Raw genomic sequence first — 11,902 nt, forward strand, 5'->3', positions numbered from 1 at the left:
TATAATATCATATTATAAAATAATTATAATATTATTATAATATCATATTATATGATAAAATAATAATATTAGAGTTATTAATATAATTATGATATTATTTCTTACAATATTACTATTACATTATATAATATTATATTATTGTATTATTATATTATATTACGAGTCTGAATTTTAGATTGTAAATTTTAAATTTCATTAGGGATATTATGGGTATTTAAAAATTTTATTAATTGTACTATACTGATTTCTGCACAATCTAAAAGCTAAAATTGGTATGCTTCTGATTTTGGCCGTAGATTCTTCAAAAATTCTTCAAAAAACACTTTTAAAGAGATTTACCAAACACTAAAATCAGTTTTTGCTATAAGCAGAAGTTGATTTTGAGAGCGAAAAGCAATACCTAACACAGCCTTAATTGCGGCTGAAATTTAATTTACAAGAGCAGGAGAGTTTTTTTTTTCTTTTCTTTTTTTTTCCTTTTGGAATCATACCGCGGATTATAGAAATAGACTAATGCAGTGTTTGGTATGAGGATTCGTGCCATGGTTCGAATCATGGTTCGTGACTCATTACAGTATTTTCTCTCGAAAAAAAACACGTAAACTGAGAATGATTCTAAATCATAGTTCTGAATTCATAAACCAAACGTCCACTAATATTTTTAGGCAACAAATAAAGCATTTCAATATGTTTCTTTACTGTCATGTCAATAGCAACTGTGTTATATCATGTGGGGATCGTTTCAACAAGTTGAAACAAAAAAATAAAAAAACAGGTCAAAATCTCTAATTCAGAATTCTGGATGAAACTATTAATATGAGGTGTGAAGAACAGAAACACAGAGCAGTTATACTACAAATGAGCTTACTTTTTTTATAGAATAGAAATGAGCTTACTTGGATACAGGCTCCATAAGCAACACCACAAATGCTGCATAACAGCTTCCAACGATCCTATTTGAATATAACAACGCATAAATTACTATATTAGTCTACAGAGAAAGAAACTTTGTTAATTGAAGTTGTTAGGGCTTTTCTTATGATTCTTAGTGCTCACAAATGAAATTACCCCAAGATGGCCACTATAAAACTATCCATCCTGAAAAATCAGGTTAGAATACTTTTTGGTAGGAGAAATAAGATAAAAATAGGAACAGTGCTATAATAAGTAAATAAATAAAATTACCTTGCTGATCCTACTTATACCATCAATTGGTTGCATGCGCTTGACATCAGATAAGCAAGTTTCTGAGGAATTTCAGAGTATTAATATTACGAAAACATTACTATTCAAACAAAAAAAAAGTGCATTGACCAAGTTGCCAACCCGGGATCCATATTGCACAAGCCAGGTGAGCCCAGCGGCCATCAGTGGTAGGCTTCATGGCACCCCCTAGAGAAAAATCAGATCAGTAATTCAATCATATCGAAATCCTTACAATTTAAAAAGTAGAAACCATAATATTTTCCTCCAAGCACCTGTAACAGGACAAAGGCAACAAGGAGGAGTAACCTCGGGTGCCCCTGGGCGACATAAGTTGCATAACCATAATACTCCATCAAAAGGCTCTACTTCTCCATAACATCTTGCGTGCACCTAGAAGACCAGCAATTTTAGTATACTGAAACGAAGAAAGCAACCACAAGACAGCAAAAAAGAAACAAGAAAAAAAATCTTAAGAAATGAATAATCCAAAAACAGAAACAAATAATTCAATCAGTAGGAAGCCAGAAAATTTTTTATTGATTAGCAGTGCATTTGACAGTCAATTATTTGATGTCATGTTTTTGTATAATGCGTGGTGGCATGATAGCAACTACTTCAAGAGAACAAAATCTTACCATCATTCTGCACTTGTCACACTGGAGAAAAAGGTTGTTTTCATACTCCTATAAAGAAAATTTCAATTAGCAATACAAAGGCATATAAAGAGCATAAAGAAAACAACAAATAAGAGACAATTGAGTAGAGACAAAGGGGATACTGAGCTTAAGTAGAAAAGACATTGGACAAATGTTATCCAGAAAGAAGACAGAAACTAATAAAACTAGCTTTCACCTCATCCATGTGGCAAACGTTACATTTATCAAGGTCTTTCCAGTCCACTCTTACAGGTCTATAGCCACCCTGGTTTTGATATTTTCTAGAGGCTAACTTGCACATGGAAAATTTTGAAGAATGCGAGGATTTCGACAATCCCTGTTGATACGATGAAAAAGTAAATAACTGTAGAAATGAAAGTGTAATGTAGAGCAGACATCTAATCAAAGCACTAAGATCTGAATGCTAAACGAACACATTAACAAGCTAAAAACTAAAAAATTAGATATAATGAACAAAAATTATTCAACACCAAAGCTTCTTACTTCAGAAAGACTGTCAATGATCTGTAAACGGCTTCCTATGTCATCATCCCATATTGAAGAGAGACAAAAGTGATCCTATCTAATACTAGTACATTGTCCGTCTTTTTATACCACAATCATTAGATAGACAAATACAAAATCAATGACTGTATCATACATACACTAACAAATATATAAGGGGTGAAAAACCTAGGAAGAAAAAAACATCAGTATTACGATGTGTGAGGAAAAAAAGAACAAGTGAAATAACAATCCAAAAGATCATCACCCTGTAATAAATCAGAAGCGCCTGAACTTAAGTTTGTTTCCTTAATTGACTTCTGTAGTAGCAATTAATATGGCACAGCATCCAAAAGGTAACAAATAAGTAAAAAGAGTTTCTAACAATACAACAAAACATTATTAAGATTTAAGATCCACATCTACATATTTAATTCCAGAAGACTTGCCAACTCAACGGTGCAACGCATTTAATACCAGAAGACTCGCTAACTTTATATCGCAATTTTGTATTATACCTGTATAAGTTTTGCAACTTCAGGATTGGAGAAACCAAACATATCAGAACCAGATCTGCAGATGCCTTCCAATTTTTCTTCAGTATGTGATCTGTCAGAGCTGTTTTGCAGTTTCCTTATCCTTTTATATATTTTATTCCAGCATGCAGATGGAGTGGATCCTTTGAACTGAGAATGAAAGGGAAAAGAAAAAACATATAACTGAAGATAAATGAATTGCATTTACGCTTTTCAAACACCAATATAATTGCAACAGAGAGCCAGGATGTAACAAATTCCCACTTGTTTTGCGATAAAAATATGTTTGTGCGTGTGTTTTGCAATAAACAGCAGATAATGACGAACCCACTAGATGCCCCAAGATGCATAGTGATGAAATTCTCACAATGAGCACACTCTTTTCATGAACTACCCAAGCAAGAATTAACATAAAATAAAAAACCGCCTTTCTAAAAACTATAGAGCTTATAGAAAGAAAAAGGAAAAATCAAGAGGAAGAGCAGAAGAAGATATACAAGTTCATGAGATAAGCTATACAGTAAATTCAACAAGCCATATGTGATACTTTAGAACCATCTTAAAGAGACTAAAAATCTAAATAAGACTTTTAACTTCTAAGACAGCACCTAACATAGCTTATAAAGTTATTCCAAGCAAGGCCAGAAGAAATGGAAGAACATAGGGTATCACGCATCTAGGCTCTCAATAAAGACATAAAAGTCAGGACTTCAAAGGTAAATCATAAAAGTAAAATATCCAAAGTAGATCCATCCTTGCAACTGTATGCTTTAATACGCCAATGGCAACCAGGTGATTTCTACAAATCACAAAAAACAAAGGAAAAAAAAAAGAGCAGTGTGTCTGTCGTTTTCCACTTCTCCTTAGTGATCATATCATAAATTAAAAAAGAGACCATGGTTTTAAAAAAAAGGCACACCTTGATTGCCTCGAGGCACGCCTCAAACTGAAGCAGTCCCTCGGCCTCGGCAAGTCAAGGCTTGCGTTTTCCACCTACTGAACAAGGCTTACGCCTTTTTTCATTAAGGCATATGCCTTGAGGTGTAAAATGCCTAACAAGGCGCATGAGGCATGAGCCTCACTTAGGTGCTTTTTTCTTTAAAAAACAAACAAACAAACAAAAAACACTTCAGAACTATCAACCTTATGATATCAGTGAAACCATGTGATGGAACTTGTAAAGCCATTAGTGATGCATTACAAGCAATTTCTTTTTAACAGAAAGCAAAAGACTCATTAAACAAGTGCAGCAGGACAATGCACATCTGTGAATGAAAATAGTGAATGCATTACCATTAAACTAACCTGCTCTCCAGCATCCAGTGTCACCCTAAATAGAGGTCTAATCTGTGATTCAGCATCTCTTAACACTTCCATCTTATACATTGCAAACGCACTTAGATCTGAAACCCCAAAAGTTCATGAATAATGAAACAGTGTTATTATATGGCAATAATGGCATCATAAATAAATATGCCAGCGAAACCTCGTCAAAAAAATTTCATGTTCAAAGCATAAATAAATAATATTCCTCCATGATGTTCCACCTGCTATTGAAGTGAACTTTCTCAGAGCAGTATATCCTTCAGGCCAAATGGAGTTATTATCCTGAAAATATTGCGAGTCTTTAACTATCTTTCCTGCAAGAAAATTGTAGGCCTAATAAGTAGAATGGAAATCTCAACAACCGATTACTTGAGGGCTGGGAGTGCAATAAAAAACAACATACTGTCTGAACAACAAGCAACACACTAATCAAAGCTTATGTGAACCCAGAAAAAATTAAACAATACCCATACACGTTTTTCTTGTATATATCTGCACAAACTCAAATTCATTCCACAACATTAAAATTAAATAAAAATGCAAGAGTTCTTTCCAAAGACAAATGAAAGTACAATAAATCGTCTCGATGAGAACGTGAAAATGTGAATTAAGACGAGAATCAACATGTTAATACATTGTCCAAGCATTTAGAACATGAGGAAGTTCAGATGAAATTACCAAGGCTTATCACTTGTAAATCCCCTATCACATACGGGGAAGTTTGGAGGCCCTCCAAAATTCTCTGAATCCCCAGATCTTCTGCAAAATCTTCACCTGAATCTGTATACCCATTGTCGTCTCCGCTTACGTCGTCATCTTCATCAACATTAATTCCATTTTGCAACCGTAGCATTCTTTTTGGAAGCTTTTGCTCACTCAGATACCTAGTTAGAACAAATTTATTCAAAAAAATGGCAATCCCATAACAAAATAAAAGCCATATAAATATCAATGTACTAAATAACAAAATATGAGTACAAATTCCCCACCCCCACCCCCACTCTGTTCGATCTATCTAGATTAAACACTGGATAAACCTTTAATGGAACTAATCAAAAAGTATTGTTGGAAAAACAATTGATATACCGAGAATCAAAAACCTTTGACAACTTTGGAAATTGGATCTCTCATCAAAACCCATAATAGCAACTTCCGTTTTCAGTGTTCATGCTCTACTTTTTAGCTCTAGTTACACGATTGTAAAACCTACTCCGATATTCAAGGCTGTCCTACATCAGATAACCATGACGAATATAGTGCCTGGTCTATATATGGTCACACTGAAAACATAGATTCTATCGTCTAATGGTGATACTACTGATAACAGAAATAGATGTGATTCAATATTTGTGGAATCAATAAACCTTCATCTCAACCTTATATACATAAACTGAATACTAACTCTGGCACATAAGATTACATTTTTGCTTCTTCCAAGCCTCTAATAAAACGTGCCTTCTTGCACTTGAGGTGGAAAGAAGAAAGAAGCCCCCTGAGAAATGAGATGACCTGTTTCACTCTTATCCTGGGTGATTACAGTTATAAAGATGATATCAGCTTGAATGAGTAATCATACATCAAACTACAATAGCAAAAAGAAAAGATGTCCTTTAAATCTCAAAGAATAAGAAAACCTTGCAAAATCATGGGTACCAAAAAATTGTACTGGAACTGATCTGCCCCCTGCAGTTTTGCTTAAGCCTTTACGATCAACAGTGAGCGATTCGTCTACAACAATCGCTGGCCACATAGCATGACCTGTACTTAACCAATTAAAAGTAGTTTACATAGAATCAAAAGTAATTACGATTATCTTCCATAAAAAAGAAATTAAGAATAGTCACAGTAATCAATTAAAAAAACCTATAGAATCGCCAACAAAACTAGGAACACCAATCCTCCACAAGTTGATGCTAGAAACTCCAAATTCTAGCGTTTCAAAGAAACACCTTTTGAGGCATCTAAGAATTTAGCAAATGGGTAAGACACAGACAACTTAACAACCACTTGTACAGAAAAGCTAGTCGCAACAAGGCAGAGGCCTCATTATTAATAAATTTAACACCATTATGAACGTATGCATCCTAAAAGGCAAGTAACAACTAACAACAGGCATCCCAAGATAGACACAACCCTAAATTCTTCTCGATGTCAAACAAACATGTGTATTGATGTCACGCTGCTAAATTTTTGGCTCATTTTCAATAAAGTATGAACCTTTTTTTTCACCGGGCTAGACTTCAATATCAGATAAGCAAAACTAGTGGCATCTGCAAACATCTTGCAATTTACATTGACCCAGAGTCCAACAATTCAATTTATGCATAAAAAAGGTTTAAAGTCGACAATGGGGGAAAATGAAACTTTTTAATAAAACTAAATCAGAAGCGCAAAAGGATTTTCAGGCCATATATATGTAACTCAACACAACACACGTGTTTACAATTTAAACCATTAATACATCCTCTCTATATCATAGAGAAAATGTGATAGACAAAGCACCTACCAGTAAGCTTGGCCCATATAATATCCCCAGGCTCAACTTCCTGACAGTCATCCAAACTTGCAGCCAAGACGACCATCTCATTGTAATCATAGAAATCACTGTCCACACTATTAAGACTGCAACTCAAGTTCAAGCTCTCCATTTCTTTGCAAGAAATATAGAACTTAATTCTCTCATTCGAAAGTATCAACTTTTCCTCTTCTCCATCTTTGTATTTAACCTGCATTTGCTTCTCCAAGTTTAATCCTTGAAACCCTTTTCAAGACATAGAAAACTATAAAGAAATGATTGATTAAACAAAGAGCATACATGATGTTGATCACTATCAGGATTATACTCCACAATTTGACCAGAATACCAGTCAGCATCCAGCGGCCAATAAACCTTAAACAACAAACACCCATAAATTCAATAAAAGCACCAAAACAGTGAGCTTCAAACCGAACGAGGCTATAACATTAAGAAAAATGCTTACCTTGCACTGTAACCCGATGAATGAGTTTGGTTCAGCGCCATTAAAACTCAACCTGTGAATGTCAAAATCAAAACTTCCCCATTCAACCAAGTATCTAAATTCACTCATCAGAATACTCATTCAATTAAAACCACTCATTTCATATACTTTGAACCCTAAAGGAACTTTTTTTTGGATAATTATAATCAGAACTAACATTTTATGGCAAAATTAACATTTTACCCACATCAAAACCAAGCATCCAAAACAGCGCTTATTCCCATGTTTCTTCTTTAGAATTCACTTTTTCATATAATTTAAACCCTAAAGAGACAGTTTTACCTGACCCATCTCTTCGTAGTAGGCGAATCAGACAAAGCTTTCTCACAATTCTCCTCGGAACTCCGCTTCTTCCTCTTCAAACCCTTGCCATTGTTCTTCCCACCGAAATTATAATTCCGACAATCTCTCAACCTCGGCCTATCCAAACCCGACAACACGTCGGAATCAACACCCAATTTCACCAGCTCGCCGACAGGCCCCAATTTCCCCCCACTCTTCTTCCTCTTCTTCACCAGCCTCCCGACCTCGGAATCATCACCACCGGAGGTAGACTCTGCCCGAGCGAGCATAGAATCGTAGAAAGAAGGCGAATTGGCGGAGGAACGGCGCGGCCTCTTGGAGCGGCGAGAGTAGACATTGACAATTGGAGGCTTGCGAGGGAGGGGAGGAATCAACTGCGGTTTCCGATCGCCATCGTCGTCTTGTTCGGCGGCGGGGCTTTCGGAGGCGAAACGGTCGTGGAGCAGGAGCTTGCGAGCCTTGACCTTCTTGGACATGACGTTGGAGGAGCCACTGGCGCAGGGGGAAGTGGCGGAGTAGACGTGGTCGAGAGGGACGAAGCGGATGGGAGCGCCGGCGGCGGTGTGGACGTCGATGGTGGTGTCGTCTTCTTGGTCTTTTCGGGGAAATGCCATGAATTTTCCGCTTGCTGAAAGCTCAGAGTTTAGTCTCTCTCTCTCCGACGCTCTCTCATTTACTGATTATGGAGGATTGGGAGAGTAGGGTTTTAGAGAGAGAACGAGGAGAGATAAGGGATCTGTGTGTGTGAATAGTGGTCTTATTAAGGAGGAGGGTTTGGTTTTTGCCCCAAAACGAGCGGTTTCCCGCCTGATGCCTTTACCTCTCTCTCTCTCTCAAAAGGGAGAGACAGGAGAGAGGGTCTGGGAGATATATAAAAAGCAAAAGCAATGTGAAAAAAAAAAAAACACAGGAAATAGGAAATAGGTCTACATATTATTATACATACTTTCGCTAAAGGAGGCACCCGAGTTACTGTTCTTAGAACAGTGCTCGGTCTCTTCTGCCCTTCTGTTTTGTATTTTATTTTTTTTTATACCCGTTGTGTCCTTTTTCAGATTTTCGGTCTTTTCTGCCCTTTTGTTTTGTACTTCACTTCTTTTGATACCCGTTGTGTCCTTCTCGAGATTTATCATGTGATTTGACGTTTTTGCCCTTAGTTTCTTTTACACGAGTTGGTTATATGGCCAGCTATATTAGTCTTTTCTCTCTCTCTGAAGCTTCAAGGCTTCTTCTCTTTGTTTGCCTACTGCTTTGATGTTTTCGGTGGGAATGTTTTGCTTGACTCTTTGTTTGCTCGACTCTTAGGAGACGAGACGTTTGGTTCATGGATTAGAATCATAAGATTAGAACTATTTTCGATTTACGTGTATTTTTTGTGAGAGAAAACACTGTAACGAACCATGAACCATAATTTGAATCGGGCTACGAATCCCCCAACCAAACAACCCCAACTTTTTTCTTTCGCTTTCTCACTGGAAATGAAAACACGCTTTGCTTTTCATTTCTTATCTGTTGTTTTCTTCGTTTTCTACTCTTTCCTTTTCGTCATTTCCCTTGCGATGAAGTTTCTATTCTTTTTTTCTTTTGGTAGGTATTTTTTTTCACCGGTTGTTCTCTTGGTGGAAATGAAAAATTTTAGGGTTTCATAGTTTTTATGTTTTTGATGGAAATGAAAATTTGTTGGGTTTCGTAGTTCTGACGTTTTTGGTGGAAATTATGTTCTCTGATTTTTTTTCCTGTTTTGTTCTCTCAGTGGAAATGAAAGATTTTTACTTCTTTCCATTTTTCTTCTTCGTCTGGATTTTTCCTGTTCTTTTCCTGTTTTTTTCCTCCTCTTGTTTTTTCTTTTCTTTGGAGTTTTGTTTGTTCTTCGTTTAAGATTGTTATTTTTATATTGTTTTTTTCACCCCCTATTTGTTTCCTTATTTTTTTCTACATTTTTTTCTTCTATCTGTATTTACATTTTTTTTACGCTCTTTTTTTCCTTTGTTTTTGTTTTTTGGGGGTTTTTCTTTTTTCTTCACCAGGGATATATATATTTTTCTCCTCTTTTTTTCTTTTTCCCGGTTTTTTTTTTCAGTTTTTCCTTTTCTTTCTTCCCTTCATTTCAGCATGTAGGAATTTTATGTTAGAAGTATGAGGGAAAAAAAAAATTTATCGGTGGTTTTTTTTCTCCCGTTTTATTTCTCGGGATAAACATTGATTTTTTCATAATTTTTTTAATATGGTTACCATAGCATTGTGTTTTTCTTGGCTACGTGTTTTGATTCTGCTATATGTCTCTAATATATTTATTGCCTATTGGTATTTGGTTCGATCTTCATATGGTTTTCATGCTCTTTGACACCTATTTTTACGAAATGATTATAGCGGTTCTTTTTTTGGTTTAACCGTTGTTATCTATCGATGACTAGAAATTTGTTTTCTTCATGTATAAATAAAGACTTCTATTGTATTCTTATAATTTGTAGTTTTGTTTCTCATTGTTTTCCTTCTCCGACCATTATATTATACTCTTTATAGACTACTTGATATAACACTTCTAATACTATCTTTGATGTTTTCTAGATACTGGATTCTCTTTGGCTTCGTCGGTTTTGGATATTGGGCTTACTCTCTTTGTTGTTCTGCTTCAATTTAGGTACTTATCTCTTAATATATGCATGTATTTATGTTTTATTGTTTTCATTCTTTATTGTCATGTTTAGTTTGAAATTGATTATCATTATTTATATTGATTTTTACCTTCTTGATATGAATAGTTTACTTGGTTTGATTAACAGAAGTTTCTATTGTTCATTCGTTTTGATTCTATGAATATAATTAAATATTAACTCTTTTTCTCCAGTTTTAAATATTTCCTCTTTTTTTTGTCTCTGTTTTGAAGATTTTTTACTTACCCTGCGTCAACTCTGTCCACTTTTGTTCTTCATCTGAGGTACTCATTTCTTACTGCTTCCATGTTACTTTTAATTACTTTAAAGACTATGTATTATATTTCTATGAGTTGTGATGTCTATATATTCAGTTGTTCGTATATCTGTTTATTGTTTTATGTTGTTAGGATAGTGTTTGTCTTGAGTTTGTCATATAATTTCTAACATACTGTTTAGTATTTAAATTATATAAGTTATTGTTATTTAGGTAAAAATTTAGTTCCTATTATGTTTGTTATTTTAATATGTTAGGAGTTTGTTTTGTGTTGCACTGAATAGTATTGCTAAATCACATTTCAATTACTTATGATGCATGATGTTAGCCATTCAAGGAAAATACCTCAACTAAATTTTCCATATGTGTTTGTTTATTTATTTTTCCTTTCTATTATCCATGTAATCTGCTATTTTACATGAGTTTGTTCTGTTTCCTATACTTTCATCAGATTTTCCATTAATGTGGAGACTATTTTTATGGCATGTTTGCAGCTTCATTATAGACGTTGTATAAAGAATGTATGCTGCATCTATAAAACAGTGAATGAAAAAAATTTATTTCCTTATAATTGAAATAGTAGACATTATTTGAGTTTCTGTATGAGTGTCACAGTATATTTACACTATTAAAGATTTATTAACAGAGTTTGGCCGGCGTCTGAAGATGCAATATTACTATTACGATTTATCAGCAAATGAAAGTTTCAGATACAACAGTAGAGTAGTAGGAATGTGAAAATATGTATACTATGTGAATATTAATGTAAACTTATTGTAAATAATATTTTTTTTCTGTCTGCTTTTGAAGCGTTTATATGTTGTGTAATTATTAATGATACAAACTTTTATGGGATGTTTGGAACAAAGGTTCGTTTCTGGTTTTGAATTATGACTCTTAATTCTTTATCATATTTTTCTCTCATAAAAATTTAAATTTCAAAAATCAAACTCATGAATAATGGTTCTGAACTCATGAATTAAATTTCAAGCAGATCTGTTGTTTCCTTCAAATCTATATCGTTGAATAAAGAATAAAGTGACATTTATGTACAATACACACTCTAATTGTGCTCTGTAATGACAGAGATGTTTTTAGTAAAATTTCACATGTCATGCATATTTTTAATTTTTTTGTAATGTATCACATTTTCTATAAACTTTTAAATATCTTTTGCATATATTTTTTTGCAAAATAATTAATAATTTAATCATTGTTGAATACATTTTCTCATTTAAATTATTATTAGTTAAATCATTCAATATCTGTGCAATTGCATGGATAATCCACTAGTAAATATACTAAGGCCCCGTTCACTTCACCGATTCGAGTTTAGAATTCGAGTTTTGCTATAGTAAAAAGCTCTCAGAAACAGTCACATCTAACTTTTTTGCTACAGTAAAAAGCTCTCACATAAAAT

At 34.2% G+C, this 11,902-nt stretch overlaps 1 protein-coding gene across 5 annotated transcripts in view; it reads right to left on the minus strand.

The window, feature by feature from the left end:
* The window catches only part of LOC21395250 (histone-lysine N-methyltransferase ATX1), a 14,205-nt gene extending 5,774 nt beyond the window's left edge, over nt 1–8,431 (minus strand). For all 5 annotated transcript variants that reach the window (XR_002902854.1, XR_002902853.1, XR_002902852.1 and 2 more), the window contains exons 1-16: nt 7,531–8,431; nt 7,210–7,261; nt 7,044–7,118; nt 6,735–6,954; nt 5,863–5,986; nt 5,649–5,753; nt 4,907–5,112; nt 4,450–4,542; nt 4,208–4,305; nt 2,885–3,052; nt 2,059–2,199; nt 1,842–1,889; nt 1,479–1,596; nt 1,327–1,392; nt 1,186–1,247; nt 897–953 (exon numbers count right to left, since the gene is read on the minus strand). Coding sequence is in view for 2 of the 5 variants with exons in the window: in XM_024170442.1 (XP_024026210.1) it covers nt 897–953; nt 1,186–1,247; nt 1,327–1,392; nt 1,479–1,596; nt 1,842–1,889; nt 2,059–2,199; nt 2,885–3,052; nt 4,208–4,305; nt 4,450–4,542; nt 4,907–5,112; nt 5,649–5,753; nt 5,863–5,986; nt 6,735–6,954; nt 7,044–7,118; nt 7,210–7,261; nt 7,531–8,165 (2,268 nt within the window). In the remaining 3 variants the exon portion in view is untranslated. The remainder of the gene's footprint in view (nt 1–896; nt 954–1,185; nt 1,248–1,326; nt 1,393–1,478; nt 1,597–1,841; nt 1,890–2,058; nt 2,200–2,884; nt 3,053–4,207; nt 4,306–4,449; nt 4,543–4,906; nt 5,113–5,648; nt 5,754–5,862; nt 5,987–6,734; nt 6,955–7,043; nt 7,119–7,209; nt 7,262–7,530) is intronic.
* Nucleotides 8,432–11,902: the final 3,471 nt, after the last annotated feature.

The sequence above is a fragment of the Morus notabilis genome, unplaced genomic scaffold (genome assembly GCF_000414095.1).
Source record: "Morus notabilis unplaced genomic scaffold, ASM41409v2 Scaffold150, whole genome shotgun sequence".
Taxonomy (NCBI): Eukaryota; Viridiplantae; Streptophyta; class Magnoliopsida; order Rosales; family Moraceae; genus Morus; species Morus notabilis.